Genomic DNA, 16099 nt, shown 5'->3' with positions numbered 1-16099 from the left:
GCAATGAAGCTCGCCCTCTGTTTTCAACACGAACGGCGATCCCTTTTCCTAGATAAATCATTTATATGATTAAGGTTATGGTTTATTATTATTATAGATGGCGTTAGGTGCCGCAAGCTGAATGTTAAGGCGCAAATTACAGTACCGCCAACGTGACGCAACCATTACCCGAAATATTTCCTGTCAATAAAGCAAATAAATATATTCCGTTGTAGAAATTCATAGAATTGTTGAAGAATTTTAACATAATCAACGCTGCCTTTTTATTCAATTATGTAATCTATGATATGCGTATTTAATTTGTAAGATAATTCGTGTTTGAATATGTCTTTTGACTAAAAGATAATTAGTAACTTACAGAATGGTGTATTATATTCACATTTGTTAAATTGAAAGTACTTAAAAGTTTCGTAAATATATTGATACAAATTTCATGAATAAATTTGTCGATTGGTATGCTACAATAACAATAACTTCTAATACATATAATTTATATAAAATAGTCAATCTAATAACTAAATTACATTACACATTCGGTAAATATATTTTATGCTGAATATATGTATTCAAAAACTTAATTAATATGTACTAATTTTTCGTAACCTACAATTATCATAATCCTCGAAATAGTAAGTTAATAATTTTATTCGTTCGTCCACCCACACATGTTTTAAATTATCAAATTTCTAATTCTTATACGATAGAACAACATCTCCTATTGGTCTCGCATATGTATTAAACACACAACATACGAATAAGAAGAAACTAGAAGCCTTACGGAGTCTTATGATTACAAATGATTAATATTAATTATTCTACTTACAATTTATTCATAACTGCACAATTATACATACAACTTATTAATACGAATCATATACTCGAATAATCGTACTCCTTCTGTTTACGTTCGGCTAAAAAATAAGGTAAGTAAAAACTTAATATACCTATAATAAAGAAGAAAAAATGAAAACTCTACTGAAAGAATATAACGCAATACAACAAATTTGATAAATTATAAAGAACGGTCTCGGTATAAAACTATTTAATCATCTTTGGATAATAATAGCTATGGTTGGTGGGACTGAATGTCCCTACTACGCAGGAATTTCTCAAAGTTGGACCGTGTCGCGTATTGCGTATGTGCGCATACATATGTACACTTATATACTTCGGCGCAGCATCGTGTGAATCGATGTAGTTGTGTAAATAACAAAACGCGGTGATGTCGGGTGAGGTGTTATGCCAGAGAGCTTCGAAGAAATCTGTAAAAACAGAAGCGTATTGCCAGGAAATAGAGTCGAACGTTCGCATTCTGCCGAGATCCATGAGATAGCTGCTACCACGGACGCGTAAAGATAATTCGTTACATTAAATTGTTCGGGAGAAAGAAAGTGAAACGTTATACGGCACCGTTTAGCGTCGAAGTGTTCGTAATACGCAAACTCTGCTATTTAAATTATCGATTCGTGTGCTTGAATCTTCGCATTAAACAACGGATTAAACGCCGCGCTGTAAAAGCCCTTTTTGCCCGGCGAGGAGCAGTGATGAGTTCCGTTGATTAACTGGTGAATAACAAATGAAACCCGACGGGAAATTATGAACGCGAAAAGCAGACATCGCCGAGTGCATTTTACACTGGGACACGCCGTTTTTTGACGCAAACAGATACGTCGTGACATTTCGAGGTTGTTAAAGTTCTACCATACTCTTCATATCAATTTAGTTGATGTTAAGAATAAAAAAAAAATGAATGGATTCAGTACCGGTGAAGAAGATTCCAGAGGAGCTGCTGATCAAATTTGTTGCCTTCTAGATGAGGGTGAACGATGTACTCGGCCAGCTGGCAACGCTTCTTACAGCAAACGTATTCAAAAAACCGTAACTCAGCGGCGATTGAAACTTAATCTCGATCAAGTGGTAAGATTAATAACCGTAAACGGTCACGCTAAATATTATTCACTGGCTCCATTGTGTGTTTATCCTGCAGTCGTCCGATCTGTCATGTGATTTCAAATATCGCGCACTGCAGATAAAAACTCGAATCATTATTTATGTAGACTGCAATGGAACTTTGGTATTCATAGCGATCAGATTATCATGGATGATTAAAGTCAGTGAGTAATGAACAAGGTCGTTGAAGTACAAGACGTGTATTCGTTGAGTTTTGGCAATATGTATAATTGTATGTATAATTGACTATCATTAGTGTCTCGTTACAACGACGATGTTTCTCAACACCCTGTATGGCCTATAAAAGTTACAACAAAAATATAGGTTATCATCTTCACACTTATATGTTTTATAAGGAATTTGAAGATTTGTTGGATGTCCATGTTACTGAACGCAGAAACTTATGCTTATACTAAAGTGACCAGATATTTTCTGTTCCAATGCGGGACAAGCTTGTGATCAAAATTTGCAGAGCAATTGATTAATTCTTTAATAATAAATCAACCAATTCAAAACCTATTTAAGAAAGATATTTCAAGATGTTTAACTATTAATAATTTGTAATTATATATATAATGCTCTAAATGTCCGTATTTCTGCTCACGAAAAATAGCGATGTATGTATTACCCTAAGCTCGTGCAACACTCGCGTAAATGTTTAAATAATTTAGAATTATTTTGTTGCAACTATGGTACAAACGTAACGTATATAATAATAAGAAAAATATGAAATGAGTAGAAATGGAGACATGAGCAGAAATGGGGACATTCACCTTACGTTGATCTTTGTAAATATTGAAAACAGATTAGTTAAAATAATATAACAGTTCTACATGCGCTTCAGTTTTTATCGTTTGCAATCCTATTGGACATTCTCCAAGCACATTAGCTAGCCAGATTGCCACACGTGCCCCTTAATTTCTATTTACAGGGTAATACTATCGATTTTTCTAAAAAAGATGCATCGTACAAACATTTCCATTCTATTTTTATCCTAATTTTTTTACAACGAATTGTCTCCTATTTGGCTGCGTATGAACTCCACCTTGCTCTGTCTGCGCATCGTTTTTGTGTTCTCTTTTCTTTCTAATAATCCATGAATAGTCGAACTTTCAAAGAAACTTTCTGAATACCAAGGTTTGAATATGTATGATTAAATGGGTATGTCTCACATCATGCTATATCTGATTTCTCAATAGGCACGTCATATATACATTTGTGATTATCATAAACAAGTAATACAATGTGCAAGATCCAAGCAACAGCAGCAACGCAGGCGCAAGGATTCGGAAGAAGATTCCGGAGAGACAGACAATGATCTCCCAGAGGTCGATCTTTTCCAACTACAAGTCGGTACATTAAGGCGGTACAAGAGGCATTATAAAGTTTCTACGCGTCCAGGTTTAAATAAAGCTCAGTTAGCGGATGTACGTGTAATTGCATTTTTTTTTACTTTTAATAACGTTCAGCTCGAACTAAAACAATATATAGATTTCACGAATACATGAATATACTATTTATGATTGTGTTTATTGTTTGTTTCAGACTCTAATGAAGCATTTTAAAACCATCCCCGTAGTCGAAAAGGAAGCATTAAGTTTCTTTATTTACACGGTAAAAACTAATGCGAATAAATTGGATCAGAAGAATGGTTTAAGTAACGATACTACATAGTCTAGGTTTTACTTCACGAGTTTTGTTATTGTAATATTTTACTAGTGATATCAAAAGCAACTGAATGGATTTTTACTTGTTAATAGGCATAGGTATTTTATAAGATCTATGTATAAAACACACTTAAAAATATATGAATGACACTACATTTTAAAGCATCGTTTACTTACCCCGTATCTTAATCTATAATTTCATAAAGAGGATAATCAAATCCTTTCACACAATTGCGTTCTCGTTTTTGATGGTATTATTTATTAATTTACAATTCATTGCATTATATCTTTTGAGTCGAGCATTTCAGTGGTTTCTTCTTCGCTATCTCCGCTTAGTTCTAAAATGGGAAGAGTTCAGCAATGTTCCATATTTTCCACATTAAACGAATAAAATAAATGAAAACCGATTATGATAAATACCTATATTTTCTATCACTTTCTTCTCTTTCCTTACTTCAGCTGTAATCTCAATGTCAGTTTTTCCTTCTTCTTCTGAGGATTCTGATACATTCCATGTATTAGGTCCACCGTCACCAACCGATACACTCTGTAGAAATAATTTGCAAAATGTAACTCTAAATTGTATCTACCTCATTTCGTTTTTAACCTGCCGGCGGGCGCGCCTAAAAGTTTTACACGAGCGGTCGCGTCGTGTAATCCGTACACAGGGGTCCGTTTTGGCTGAAAAACCGTTTTACTGTGATGTATTGTACCCAGCACCCCTATGTATTTTTCCAGCAGACATTTTTGCATCATGCTACGTACTTGTCAGGTTGAAATTCAGTTTGGAAGTGTCTCTGATTGAATAAAAACGAAAGTATGCCGCGTGGATGGCACCACCTATTCTCATGAAATTTGAGGGGTGGTTTCACCCCCTGAACATGCAAACAGGTCAAAATAAGAAGACACCTGTTTCTTATTTTCTGTCCTTTAAAACATATGCAAAAATCAAAGCAATCGGAGGCGGACACTTTGGAAACTTGTGAATACACGGGCGCGCTCGCCGGCGGGTTAATTAAACGGATACTTACTGTATCCATTATTAATTCGGCAGAACCTTCTCCAGATTTTATAATTCTGCACTTGGTACTTTCATCCTCTTCCTTGCAAACATCTGCACAAGTTTTACAAACGGGTGATAAATGTTAAATAACGTGAGCTAATAAATATTAAAACCTGATAATTTCTACACAATATTTACAATCGGATTCCATTTCTTCCAGTTTGCCCCATTTGCGTAGCTTAATACTGATACAGTCGCTGTTCATTGTAGTCAATTTTTTCATTGTTATACATTCTTTAAAACGAATTGTACTGCGGTTATCTTTTTTATACCTGCGGGTGTGTACAAAAACTTTCAGAATTATGCAATTCAGACGCGCATACTTAAAACGATTAGAAAACAATTAACTGGTATATATTTCACCTTGCTTCTACGTCACGGGCTACTGCTTCCTTAATTTGTTGTATCAATTCAGCAGCGTAGTTCGCTGCGTAACTAGACACTGCCGATATTACGTCCTGCACTGTCATGGTTTTCATCAAATAATTAAAATGCAAGCTACAAACTTCTCTATAGGAATTTATACCGAACGTGAGTTGAGCTACGCCGACTCTTTCTTCTAGGTATGTGGGATCCAGAATGGTGTTTCCACTAAAGAGATAACATGTTATTAGGAAATTGCTGCTTCCCTAGTTTCACAATTTCCAAACACTGACCTTTCGTATGTTATAAAAGACACGCAAACCGGATAATGATACAACGTTAAGGGCAAAGGATCTTTCTCGGAAAAAGGATGAATAATAATATCTTCGCCAGTGGAAGTTACATCTGGCCTATGAAAATGTGAAAGAGCTGCTAGTGTGGCAATGGACGCACAGTCGATTAAATTTCCATCGTGATTAATAATATTAACGTCAACTCTTAAATTCCATACCTGCATAAAATTTTTACTATATTCAAAAATATATAACTTGTTCAATTCTACGCAAAGTTTTTCACATTTGTGATTTGTAGGAATATCTATAGATCAGTGACGGATTTAACAGGGCGGCTGATGAGCAGTTGCCGCCTAGGCCCCTGCACAGAAGGCTTTTGCAGGGCCTCATGACCAAAAACAAAAATTATGATTAGGTGTAGGTATCCAAACACTATATTTTTTTCTCGTACTACTGCACTTGGCCCGTTTTTAGTAAACTACCTGTTCATTTCCCCTCAAAAATGGGCCCCTCAGAATGTTTGCCACGTGGGCCTTTTTTCTTAAATCCGCCACAGCTATAGACCCTCTTTGCCTATTTGCATTCTAACAATTACAAGAGTCGTAACATTTCCAATACTTAGGTAATTGCTGACCTGTTTATCAGCTACGATACACAGAGATTCCAAATCTATACACTTTGAATCTTTGAAACATTTTTCCAATTGCCTACTAATCAATATCGAGGACTCGGACTGTCTACCGCCGTCAAAATGTTGCGCAGCCATAGGATTAAGCTCGACATTTATATGCAGTATTCCTTCGTTGGGACGAGAGGTCTTAGGTTGTTGAATATCACACGTTACTTGCGCAACAGCCCTATAATATAATTACCATTTCGGTAAATTACTAATTTAAGTAAAATTAGTAAATTCGTAAGTTCGAGAATACCTTGTTTGGCCCAACAAGACCATGCAATTACCCCAATTCGATCCGAAATAAATTTTTACAGGTCGTGCTTCCAATAAGTTCCTGCCATCCAGTCGCTAAAAAATGTTTAATAGTTTGAGTATATCCAAGCATATACGCTCGTTTAAATATACAAATAAGGCAACAATAAAATCCTACCGTTCCTCTTTCCACTGCTTTATTTACGAAATTTCTTTCGCAATTTGACAATAATGATTCCTTCATGATTTTGTATATTTATGTATACTGTAAACACGTGGGTAATCAAGAGATAAAAATGTTTGAAGTAAGTATAACCTTCTATTCAGGCGACAGTGTAACTAGCCTATATTACGTTACACTGATATCTATGACTAGTAATTTGTAATTGTATAAATCAGTTGTTCCTTCATTTATAATTTAAACGTGGAATAATTAGTATTGTGTATTGTTCCTGAACGATTTCTGATATCGATAGTTGACAAGAAAATATCAATTCTTTAATCGATATTTTATGTACTGCAGAATCGATCACATTACGCTACATAGAATAATCTAAATTTTTTAAGTGTTTCGGATTAATACATACTAATATTAAAACATGTTAAAAATTTATTGACAAGCGTCTTGCTAAAAAATGCTCATTTACATGTAACCAAATAAAGGTATAAGACTAGATTTACATGTAACAGATTTATTGTTTCCGAAAGAAGCATAACATCGAAGTAACAAATACGTTCGACAAGTTTCTCACATCGTTCTCAATTATTACGAACGCGAGTAAACTCAATTATCCTGTATTGTATACATCCAATTTATCACTTTATTATCGTATTTGCAATTTTATTTCAATCAATAGGCTTCCGTCCGATATCAAACCCTCGACCTGTGAATTTCCCTTAATATTATCTTCATTTGGCAAACATTTTTCCAGAATCTCAACAATCTTACCGTCATCTTAACAATAGGACTCATAGAAACAGAACAAAGTGCTTAATAACTAAACGAGCATTTTTGAACATCATAAAAATAAAGTCCATTTTAAAAACACATCAAGCCAATTCGCGTGTGCGCGCGCGCGCCCGCGAGTCCATTCATGCACGTATATGCAAGCCTACACAAGTGGCCGTGTACCCGGTCATATCTGCTTCAATCAGCTTGGTTTATACGATCTGTTTTTTAACGCCGAGTCCTGTCGTCGATAATCCGTGCTCTATGCCTCGATATCTAACGAGCATCACGAGCATCGTAACCAGTGAATAGCCGGAATTTCAAGATACCTGGAGTGAAGCGTCTAGCAAAACATTCAATTGCCCGCGTTTAAGTATCAGTGCGTGTCCCGTGTGTAATGCAGATCACGGTAGTGTGATATGTACAGATAGATGCGTATAGATACAACCAGATACGACCGATCTGCGGAGTCAATGCTTAATAAATTACGTTTCGCGTTGCTCGCAGCCGTTTTCCATCAACTCGCATTTGCAACGTTTGCGATCACTGCTGGTAAGACTTTATTACCGTCCGCTGCATATTAGATTTAGTTTCATCCGGTTCGCCACTCTTCGAGTCCTCCGAGCGGTGCATCTAGAGATAGCTTTTACATTGTGTTGTTGTGTAGCGCCGATTGCCTTTGTACGTCATCTGTAGGTAAATATCTGTTACATTCGCCCCTTACTTTCATTACTCTCGTATCTCTGTTATATTCGCACGCTTCAACTATTTCTCTCTTCTTTATTCCTACTAATTCGTCTGGCTTTAATATATTTCCCTTCGATATCCCTCTTTTCGGGAAAGTATGCGACACGGTCAGCATACCTTTTTTTCCCCCAACTTGTATCGTAACGAAGGAGTTGGTTGTTTTCCCGATGCTTTTCGTTTCGGTTTCGCGAAACTATTATCATTGAGCGCATGTATGTTTAAAAGCCACTACTATCGTACGCGACGCGTAAATGAAATTGCGCTTGATAGGATTTAGAACAGTGATATTTGTGTGTGTGCTTGCGGTGTGGAAAAATGTTGTAAAGGATTATTTGATTAATTCGATGAATTCGGTATAAGTTGCTATATAGGTGATATTAATAAATAGATACAGATAAAAGGCTGTTATATTTTTCTAATGGTAATTCTATGACATTGATAGCTGATGTAGGAAAGAATAGGAGAAAGTATGCTACACATTTCTGTTTATAATGTAAGCAAATTATTCTTGTGTTAGAAAATCTTCAGTTCCCTAATTTTTCTTCTACAGAACGTGTGGAAATTATTCATAATGTTTTATTGAGGTCATGACAAGAGACTTTTGTATATTTTATATAAACCTTTGTGGTGAGTTTCGTTTCATATTCCATGGCTGTTATAGAATTAGACACAACTTACAAATCATATATAAAAAATGTGGAACTGATATAGATGAACCAGAAAATTAATGATTTCGCATGAAAAAATAAACTGAAAGAGTGTCGATGAAGTATGTATGCATTTGTTACAAATTCTCTTATAAATTATATTTATGCTCCTATCTTCTTCTGCAGTCGCTAATTAAACATATATGCAATAAGGTGTTTGCTTTTGAATAATTTTATTTTCATGGAACGAGAATCGCTGGAACTTTTCTTTATTCTGTCCCGTGCGCAGAGGCACAGTTGTCGTACGAGTAGTATAAAAATTGTATTTGGATAATAACGATGTTGATAGAACGATAAAGACCGCGAGTTCGTATCAATAAAAGGAAGCTAATAATTCTGATACAGAAGACGTCGATGTTAGCGATATTCGTAAATATAAACACCGGCGGAGGTAGTTCTTCGAGGTCTGTTGACTCGCGCTGCCAAGTGCGAGTGCACTTAAAAAATATCTGAAGCCGTTTACCTCAAGAACGAAGCCTCGTATAATAAAACTTTATTCTACATTCGGAATTTCTTTTTTCATGTAGTCATCAATTTCTTGGTTTTGCCGTCAGTTACGATAGATTATACGCTTATAGATTTATGTTTTAAATACTCGAGAATGTTGCCTCTTTATTAAATTCTGTTTATTTGCGAAATATCGCGACGGAGTAGAATAATCCCCAAGATTTGGCGAGTGTCTAATAAAACAAAACCAATAAATATGTTATGTATAGATTTCTACAAGTTCGAAAAGATTATTGTTACCTTGAGCAAAGAGTTATAGACACAAGCTTTTTATAACCATGGAATCGTCTGACAGGAAGAATGTTTATCTTACAAAGACTGGTGATAATTCTTTAAATTCTGGAATGAGAGACACAATGATTGTCGGTCAAACAAATATGACGCCAGGTAAAATCTTAGTATGCTTCAATAGATTTACGCGAAAGATGCGCCAAGTCGCATTATTCGATACAACTGACATATAAAAGTACGATACCGGTAAATGTAAATAGAGGAGAGTTGTATTAATTTGTGGATCCATAAACAACCGATCGCTTCACTTATAGAGTGTGGCGGAGAGTCGGTGATGAAGCCTGGAAACGTGTCCAACGTTTCGAACAATCAAGCAAAATGGTCGAACATGCAAAGCAAAAATTTTATTATAAACGCAGTACCGGTGAAGAACGAGGTAAGCTCGCGTCGAGAGACTCGAACAAGAGTTTATATAGCGGCGAGGTAGACGTTGACAGGATTATATTGTATTCCTAGATCGTACATCTCGAGGACGGAGCACATTGCAATAAGAAAATGCATTATTACGACAGACATTACGTGGGCCACGAAGAGACGGAGAAGCCGACGCGTAGGGGAACAAAAAGATACAGGGACAAAGATGCGCCTAAAAGAGCATTGTACGTGTTTGCGTTTTAAATCGGCGTTCGATGTTTTGCTCACAAGTGTTGTTTCAGGTCTGCATTCTTCTATTTCTGCCAAGAATTACGCGGGAAGATGAGGGAACTACATCCAGAAATGGGGGTGGGTGATATCGCCAAAGAGTTGGGTAAACTGTGGATGAGTACAGATCTTCAAACGAAATCAAAGTATATGGCAATAGCAGAAGAAGACAGAGCCAGATATGAAAGAGTAAGTATGACGTTAAGTGACCGAGCAAATGTTCTGATTTTCATGAAAAAAAAAATTCAAGTTCACCACATTTAATAATTCAATCATTTAGGAAATAATTGCGTACAACAAAAGAGTAAAAAACTATGATCCGGAGGAAGTTGGACCTGTATAAGTTTTTGAATGAAATATGGAAGAAAGGACAGTATACTTTTGTCCAAAACCAAGCACTCGCCAATTGAAAACATATAACAATTTTACTAATAGTTTAGTATTGTCAGTCGTTGTATATATTATGTACACTGTTGACATTAACGGAAAAAGAAAATTACACTCGATACAAGATCTGGCCACAATCGTTGCGAATAACAATTTGGAAACAACTATCTTTGCACGTTAATTTTGTAATTGGGATACTATTTTTTTTGTGAATAAGGTGTGCTAATATATTTACAAACGATACCTAATACAAGTAATTAATATTAATATCAATAGTAATAATAATGAAACTGATGCAGATGATAATAATAATATTATTATTATGGATAATAATGATAATCTATATTGCTATTAAATATATTATACAACTGAAGCACAATAGCGAGTAAAAGTCAAGCAGAGTGAGCTTTGTACAGTGCACTTGTCTTGTCTAATTACGCATTATTCATGTTTATAATGATGAAACTAGGTATCAGGGACTATTAATATATAAAACCCTGTATAGAATACACATAATCCATGTATTTTGTTCTTTTTCCAATAAAGGTAAAATCATTTAAAGCATTATAATTTTCGTCTCCTTGTCCCCTCTTAATTTCTTTTCTGACTTTAATATTGTTGCGAGCACCCTATATAGAGCTGTTCGGGTACTCGAATAAAGCGAGCCGAGCCAGGGCCGACCGGGCCGGGCCGGGTACCCGTAAAATCCGGGCGGTCCGAAAAATCCGGATACCTCGAATCTTTTCGAGCGGCTTGAAAAATCCAGGTAGTCCGAAACGGTTTGGAACACCTGGATTTTTAAGCCGCCCGAAAAGATTCGAGCTACCTGGATTTTACGGGTACTACCCGGCTCGGCTCGGAAACGGAGTACTGGCTCTGTCCGAATTTCAAGCCGCCCGAATATTCGAGCACTCGAACAGCTCTACCCTATGGACAAGAGTTTAAGGCCTACTGGTGCTCGCGACAACGATAAGAAGACGACGAAGAAGGCGATCGGATCAATTGCCTGTCAAGCAGTCACTCGAATACCAGACGCCATCAAATGCAGAAGGGCTGAGACCATAATTATCTTTATAGATTTACTGTACTTTGTATTCAATACAGTTCTTTGTGTTCCCCTGTTCTATTTGTGTCCTTCATTTTCCTTCGGATGTGTTACGATGCCCGCCGAGAGAACTCTCCGTTGCAACAATATTTATAAATATGTTCAAGTACAATGGTTATTAATAGACATTTTCCTTTTTAGTCAATTTATTTCATCTCTTCTGTAAAATTACACACCAATTTCCTTGATCGTAATATACCTCTTTTATTACACAGGCAGCCACTTGCGAGCACAACTGTGGTAATTCATTTTCTTCGAAAACATGATAGTATCTAAGGAAGTCTCCTCCTCCCTTCTTTTTCCATGGAACAAGCATATCCGTAAATGTAAACTTTGTACGATTTTCGTGGACCGGTAACGTTACGCCATACTCCGTCAATTTTTGCGTACACAAAGTTTTGTTTTCCTTTTTACTTGTGTTATATTTTAAATAAGCCGTCTGAGTAGAATTCTTCTCTTGTTCCTTCGCCCATACATAAATTAAGCACCTTCCATTTGGCCTAAGAACTCGTACTAACTCAGAAATTGCTCGTTTCCTTCTTTCGCGAGTCGAAAGATGATGAATTACCGCTATACTTATTGCTGCGTCTAAACTATTATCTCTGTACGGCAGGTATAAACAGTCCGATAGGAATACTTCAAATCCTTTCTCACGGCATATTTTCATCAATTTCTCACTTCGATCACATCCCACCTACGATATTACATTTCTTTGTTACGGATTTCTCTTACACAGCAGGAACACTAGGGTGGCTCTTATTTACTTTTGGTAAATTTTTTCCCAATATTTTATTTGGGGCATCCTCCAGAATACTTCCAAATAATTAAAAAAAAATCGTGTAAAGTTTGAGCTCGATCGGATAATGGGAAAGGGTGCCCCTGGTCCCTTAAACATTTAAATCATTATTTAACAGCTCGCTAAGTCTATTTTATATAATATCCTTCAAGTTATTGATTAAATAAAAATATGTGTCAAACAAAAGTTGTAGATCCGGACAAGGAGCATCTTTTATGTTGTATTACTTTTTCTTCTGCGCCAAACGGTTTTTGAAAAAAGTCCGAAAAACTAAAAAAAACTTTTTTTCCTCAAATTTTAAAAGTTTAAATTTTAAATGCTTCTAGAACACTTTTTATATATAACATAAAAGATGCTTCTTGCCTGGATCTACCACTTTTGCTTGACACATTTTTTGGTTTAATCAATAACTTGGAGGATATTATATAAAATCGACTTCGCGAGCCGTTAAATAATGATTTAAATGATTAAGGACCCAGAGGCACCCTTTCCCGTTATCCGATTGAGCTCAAACTTTACACGGATTTTTTTTTAATTATTTGGAACTATTCTGGAGAGTGCCCTGGAGAAAATTCAAAAGTCGAAAGTAAGAGCCACCCTAAGGAACACAAAGCAGACAAGCAGTGCGTACCTTAAATACTTGTTTCTCTTCATGAAGGTATTTGCCGTTCCCACAACCAACGTCTAATAGGATATCGCCTGGACTTAAGGACTGGAGAAAGATTACCACATTGGGCCACTGTCTGTGTCTGGTTTCATCAAAGTGGTTTGAAATCTTTTCGTAAACCTACGCACAAAATTTATTCGATAATTTCCTGCGAATAAAGTGAAATTAAATATAGAACATGCTTTATACCACGTACTTCGTGCACATAAGAGTTTTCTATTCCTGTGGCTGTCTTGTCATCGATGAGAGTAGCGGCGTAATTTCGCTTCGTATCGCAATACTCTGGAAAAGTGCAAAAGCAATTACCTCTGCGCACTTTTCGAAATGTGAACGACACCCTCGTTCCTCGTCCCTGTGTTGTAATTCCATTGGTAGTTTCTACTATGTCGCTATGTCTGGGGCAAATTCCATGCGACCACGCGTATCGAGCCTCCCCTGACATAATTAATAACGAACGCGGAGGTAAAAGAACAGTGGCTCTGTCATTCTCACGTTTAAAATCCATGATACAAGCCGAACCCAACGACAGAGACAGTATACTATCTTCGAACACACTGTGCGTGTCGATATGTGGAGGGATCCCTTAAATCATAAAATATAATTATTTCATCCACATTTCTACAAAATCACTGCTTCGAAAAGTGAATATCTCAGACTATACCTTGACCAGGTAGGTAATGATTAATCGTTAATTGATCGTACTCGTATGGCACATTGTGATGCTTTTTTAACAGTGTTTGTAAAAATCGATAGTCTTCGGGAATAGGTGCGATCGGTTCATCGGGGTCCACTTTGTTCGAATTGTATTTAAATTCATATCCGAAATGTTTAACTTTCCTATGTTTCAAGTCGGACGATCCTGATCACAGATTTATATTTAATAATCCGTAATATTTCTCTCAAAGATTATGAGGCCTACAGTACCTTCGTTGTTCCAGTTAATCGTATTCAACAAAAACTTTTCTTCTTCTGCGGTTACTATATCTTCTATCAATTTAAGGCCGGGAGGTAAACTGGATGATAACTGCTGGTGATCTAACTGGGGAACTGAAATTACATTATGATAAATCTTTTCTGGTATTTGAATTTATCTAGAAATGTAATAAAATAGTGTAAAGGTACCAGTAGTTGACCATGCATCAGTAGTTGACTATTCAGAAAAACGTGAAAAATAAGGTTTTTAGAATTACAACTAGGGTAAACCAACCAGTGAATGACCGAATTGTTGAATCTATGGATCCAGTAAATGACCGCATACTTTTAATAAGAATAATTGTACTTATTAATGTTTGCTTAATACGCGTAACTAAAAATACGGGATATTAAAAGTGCAACTACACTCCATTTATAAACATATAATAATTTTTAAATTTATAATTGACATTTCTTTGCCTAATGGCCATTCACTGGTATGCGGTCAATTACTGGTTGGTTTACCCTATCTCTTTTCAGCAGCGAGCCGTGGCTCCTAATACCCACAGTTTGCCATTTCTAAAAACCTTATTTTTCACGTTTTTCTGAAAAGTTGTCAGCTACTGATACATGGTCAGCTACTGGTACCTTTACCCTATGTGTTTTAAGTTGAAATTAAATTGTATACCTGATTCTGTAAACGATGCGTACAACGGCACGCTTCCTTCGTTAACTTTATGCCCATGAATTGTATCGTACATAGTTATAGCGTCTTCAACTGAGTGAAACTCAATAAAACAATACGATTTATTTGGCAGCATTATTATATTGTATTCACTGACCAGTGGGTCTATAATATTCTGTAAGGCTACTCTTTGAAAGCCAGTTACTAGACCAGCGTTACAAATCATCACGTACTATGAAAAAATTATGAAATAAAATATATAATTTTTGTTATATTTTCTGCATGGTACTAGGACCTCCTATAAAGTATTTAATTATTTTACTTAAATATTAACCTTTGTAGGATTATCACAACATTTAATGTTCATGTCCCTAATGAGCCTATGGTAGGCTCGCTTCTGTTTACGATGACTCTTTTTAGATAACTTTTCACCCATTATGTTCAGCATCAGAGGATCGTCTGCAGATTGGTTGATGTTCTAAAGAGTTACAAATATGTGTTCATACTGTAAAGGAAACATCTGTACCTTTTAGCTTTCTACACAGCTCGAATTGTGCGTAATTATGATCTGCACAAGATGGAAACACAACAGAGAAATTTAGAACGAAGGAAATTTAGAATCGACTTATGTATAATTATATATTTCTGTACAATGCGTATATCTTGTCACTTTACACGTGAAATCCAGAAACTGTAACCCCTACACGTAGTTTTAGAAATTGCATTAGAAATCGATAAATTTACTTACTTTAAAACAATAGACTTGGGAATAAATAAATACGCAAATTTAAATATTTCAGTAAGTTTTTAGTATGAACAAGATGTTTAAATAAGTCAACGATGACATAAAAGAGGTTACTTTTTTAAGCGGTTAAATTCAATTAACGTGCTACAACGTGAATTTATGTAGGTAAGTATATCTATTTATCTGAAATCAGCTCCAAATGATGGAACTTCACAAGTATCTTGAACGATGTATATATTCGATAGAATCTTTCATTCCTGTTGCATTGTCGTTGAAATTAGCTTAGCTTTAAATACAAACTGTATATGCCTGTTCATCCTAATTATAAAATACTTTTCATATTTCAGACTCAGACATCTACTGTAAATAGTCTTTAAAGATTCGTTATCAAATTTTCGTCTCTAGGTTCTGAATTTATTTACATTCGAATTAGGGATTCAGGCTTTCGAATAACTGCTTGATTCAGATTACTACTACGCGAAATTGTAATTCCGTACATGCAATTAAAATGTTGACATGCTAGAATCTATTACCGACATTCACGCCTCCGTTGGTTGCAGCTCCATCGTACAGAGGTCGATATCATACATTGCCCGAAAAGAGGCGTCCATCCCATGATGCCAGAGCCACAGACCAGGTATCTTAGAGCGTAGCATATATGCTCTAAGCCAGGTATACGATAGACCTATCACCAT

The 16099-nt window shown here is 35.9% G+C and overlaps 4 protein-coding genes across 11 annotated transcripts; 2 read left to right on the top strand and 2 right to left on the bottom strand.

The window, feature by feature from the left end:
• Positions 1-1088: 1088 nt before the first annotated feature.
• Sap30 (SIN3-associated polypeptide 30) lies at positions 1089-3772 on the top strand. Its single transcript, XM_076807650.1, has 3 exons — positions 1089-1917; positions 3150-3377; positions 3496-3772. The coding sequence occupies exons 1-3, from the start codon at positions 1747-1749 to the stop codon at positions 3622-3624; spliced, it is 528 nt and encodes a 175-aa protein (XP_076663765.1). The 5' UTR covers positions 1089-1746; the 3' UTR covers positions 3625-3772.
• Rrp45 (exosome complex component Rrp45) lies at positions 1536-6908 on the bottom strand. Its single transcript, XM_076807631.1, has 9 exons — positions 6443-6908; positions 6266-6360; positions 5971-6193; positions 5337-5554; positions 5044-5271; positions 4819-4952; positions 4649-4731; positions 4038-4164; positions 1536-3955 (listed from the first exon to the last, which is right to left on the bottom strand). Exons 1-9 carry the CDS (start codon positions 6506-6508, stop codon positions 3891-3893), a joined length of 1239 nt encoding a protein of 412 aa, XP_076663746.1. The 5' UTR covers positions 6509-6908; the 3' UTR covers positions 1536-3890.
• Positions 6909-7393: 485 nt separating this feature from the next.
• Positions 7394-11055, top strand: LOC143366510 (high mobility group protein B1-like 1). Of its 6 annotated transcripts, none has more exons than XM_076807640.1 (7): positions 7400-7765; positions 8511-8587; positions 9384-9561; positions 9720-9841; positions 9922-10064; positions 10122-10296; positions 10388-11055. In XM_076807640.1, exons 3-7 carry the CDS (start codon positions 9453-9455, stop codon positions 10448-10450), a joined length of 612 nt encoding a protein of 203 aa, XP_076663755.1. In that variant the 5' UTR covers positions 7400-7765; positions 8511-8587; positions 9384-9452; the 3' UTR covers positions 10451-11055. The 6 variants fall into 6 exon arrangements, with proteins under 6 accessions (XP_076663754.1, XP_076663755.1, XP_076663756.1 ...); XM_076807642.1 differs by lacking the exon at positions 7400-7765 and adding an exon at positions 7859-7909; XM_076807643.1 differs by lacking the exon at positions 7400-7765 and adding an exon at positions 7967-8427.
• Positions 11056-11727: 672 nt separating this feature from the next.
• Positions 11728-15720, bottom strand: LOC143366502 (tRNA (carboxymethyluridine(34)-5-O)-methyltransferase alkbh8). 3 transcript variants are annotated; one of them, XM_076807627.1, is made up of 8 exons: positions 15408-15720; positions 14994-15137; positions 14663-14891; positions 13987-14109; positions 13724-13921; positions 13259-13644; positions 13027-13182; positions 11728-12293 (listed from the first exon to the last, which is right to left on the bottom strand). In XM_076807627.1, the coding sequence occupies exons 2-8, from the start codon at positions 15105-15107 to the stop codon at positions 11751-11753; spliced, it is 1749 nt and encodes a 582-aa protein (XP_076663742.1). In that variant the 5' UTR covers positions 15108-15137; positions 15408-15720; the 3' UTR covers positions 11728-11750. The 3 variants fall into 3 exon arrangements, with proteins under 3 accessions (XP_076663742.1, XP_076663740.1, XP_076663741.1); XM_076807625.1 differs by having other exon boundaries at positions 14994-15227; positions 15408-15716; XM_076807626.1 differs by lacking the exon at positions 15408-15720 and having other exon boundaries at positions 14994-15333.
• Positions 15721-16099: the final 379 nt, after the last annotated feature.

Source organism: Andrena cerasifolii, chromosome 2 (genome assembly GCF_050908995.1).
Source record: "Andrena cerasifolii isolate SP2316 chromosome 2, iyAndCera1_principal, whole genome shotgun sequence".
Classification (NCBI taxonomy): domain Eukaryota; kingdom Metazoa; phylum Arthropoda; class Insecta; order Hymenoptera; family Andrenidae; genus Andrena; species Andrena cerasifolii.
Note: the sequence above shows the minus strand (reverse complement) of the source record. Positions and strands in the feature narration are given on the sequence as shown.

Bases quoted from the DNA above. Each gene is read 5' to 3' on its own strand.
- Sap30 (XM_076807650.1), top strand. From the start codon at position 1,747: ATGAATGGATTCAGTACCGGTGAAGAAGATTCCAGAGGAGCTGCTGAT. The intron at 1,918-3,149 runs GTAAGATTAATA...ATTTCTCAATAG, and splicing joins AACTTAATCTCGATCAAGTG to GCACGTCATATATACATTTG. The intron at 3,378-3,495 runs GTACGTGTAATT...TGTTTGTTTCAG, and splicing joins ATAAAGCTCAGTTAGCGGAT to ACTCTAATGAAGCATTTTAA.
- LOC143366510 (XM_076807639.1), top strand. From the start codon at position 7,645: ATGCGTATAGATACAACCAGATACGACCGATCTGCGGAGTCAATGCTT. The intron at 9,842-9,921 runs GTAAGCTCGCGT...TTGTATTCCTAG, and splicing joins CAGTACCGGTGAAGAACGAG to ATCGTACATCTCGAGGACGG. The intron at 10,297-10,387 runs GTAAGTATGACG...TCAATCATTTAG, and splicing joins ACAGAGCCAGATATGAAAGA to GAAATAATTGCGTACAACAA.
- LOC143366502 (XM_076807627.1), bottom strand. From the start codon at position 15,107: ATGCTGAACATAATGGGTGAAAAGTTATCTAAAAAGAGTCATCGTAAA. The intron at 14,892-14,993 runs GTTAATATTTAA...ATTTTTTCATAG, and splicing joins GTTGTGATAATCCTACAAAG to TACGTGATGATTTGTAACGC. The intron at 13,922-13,986 runs GTACTGTAGGCC...ATCTGTGATCAG, and splicing joins GATTAACTGGAACAACGAAG to GATCGTCCGACTTGAAACAT.
- Rrp45 (XM_076807631.1), bottom strand. From the start codon at position 6,508: ATGAAGGAATCATTATTGTCAAATTGCGAAAGAAATTTCGTAAATAAA. The intron at 6,194-6,265 runs GTATTCTCGAAC...ATTATATTATAG, and splicing joins GTCTTGTTGGGCCAAACAAG to GGCTGTTGCGCAAGTAACGT. The intron at 4,165-4,648 runs GTAAGTATCCGT...TTATTTCTACAG, and splicing joins CCGAATTAATAATGGATACA to AGTGTATCGGTTGGTGACGG.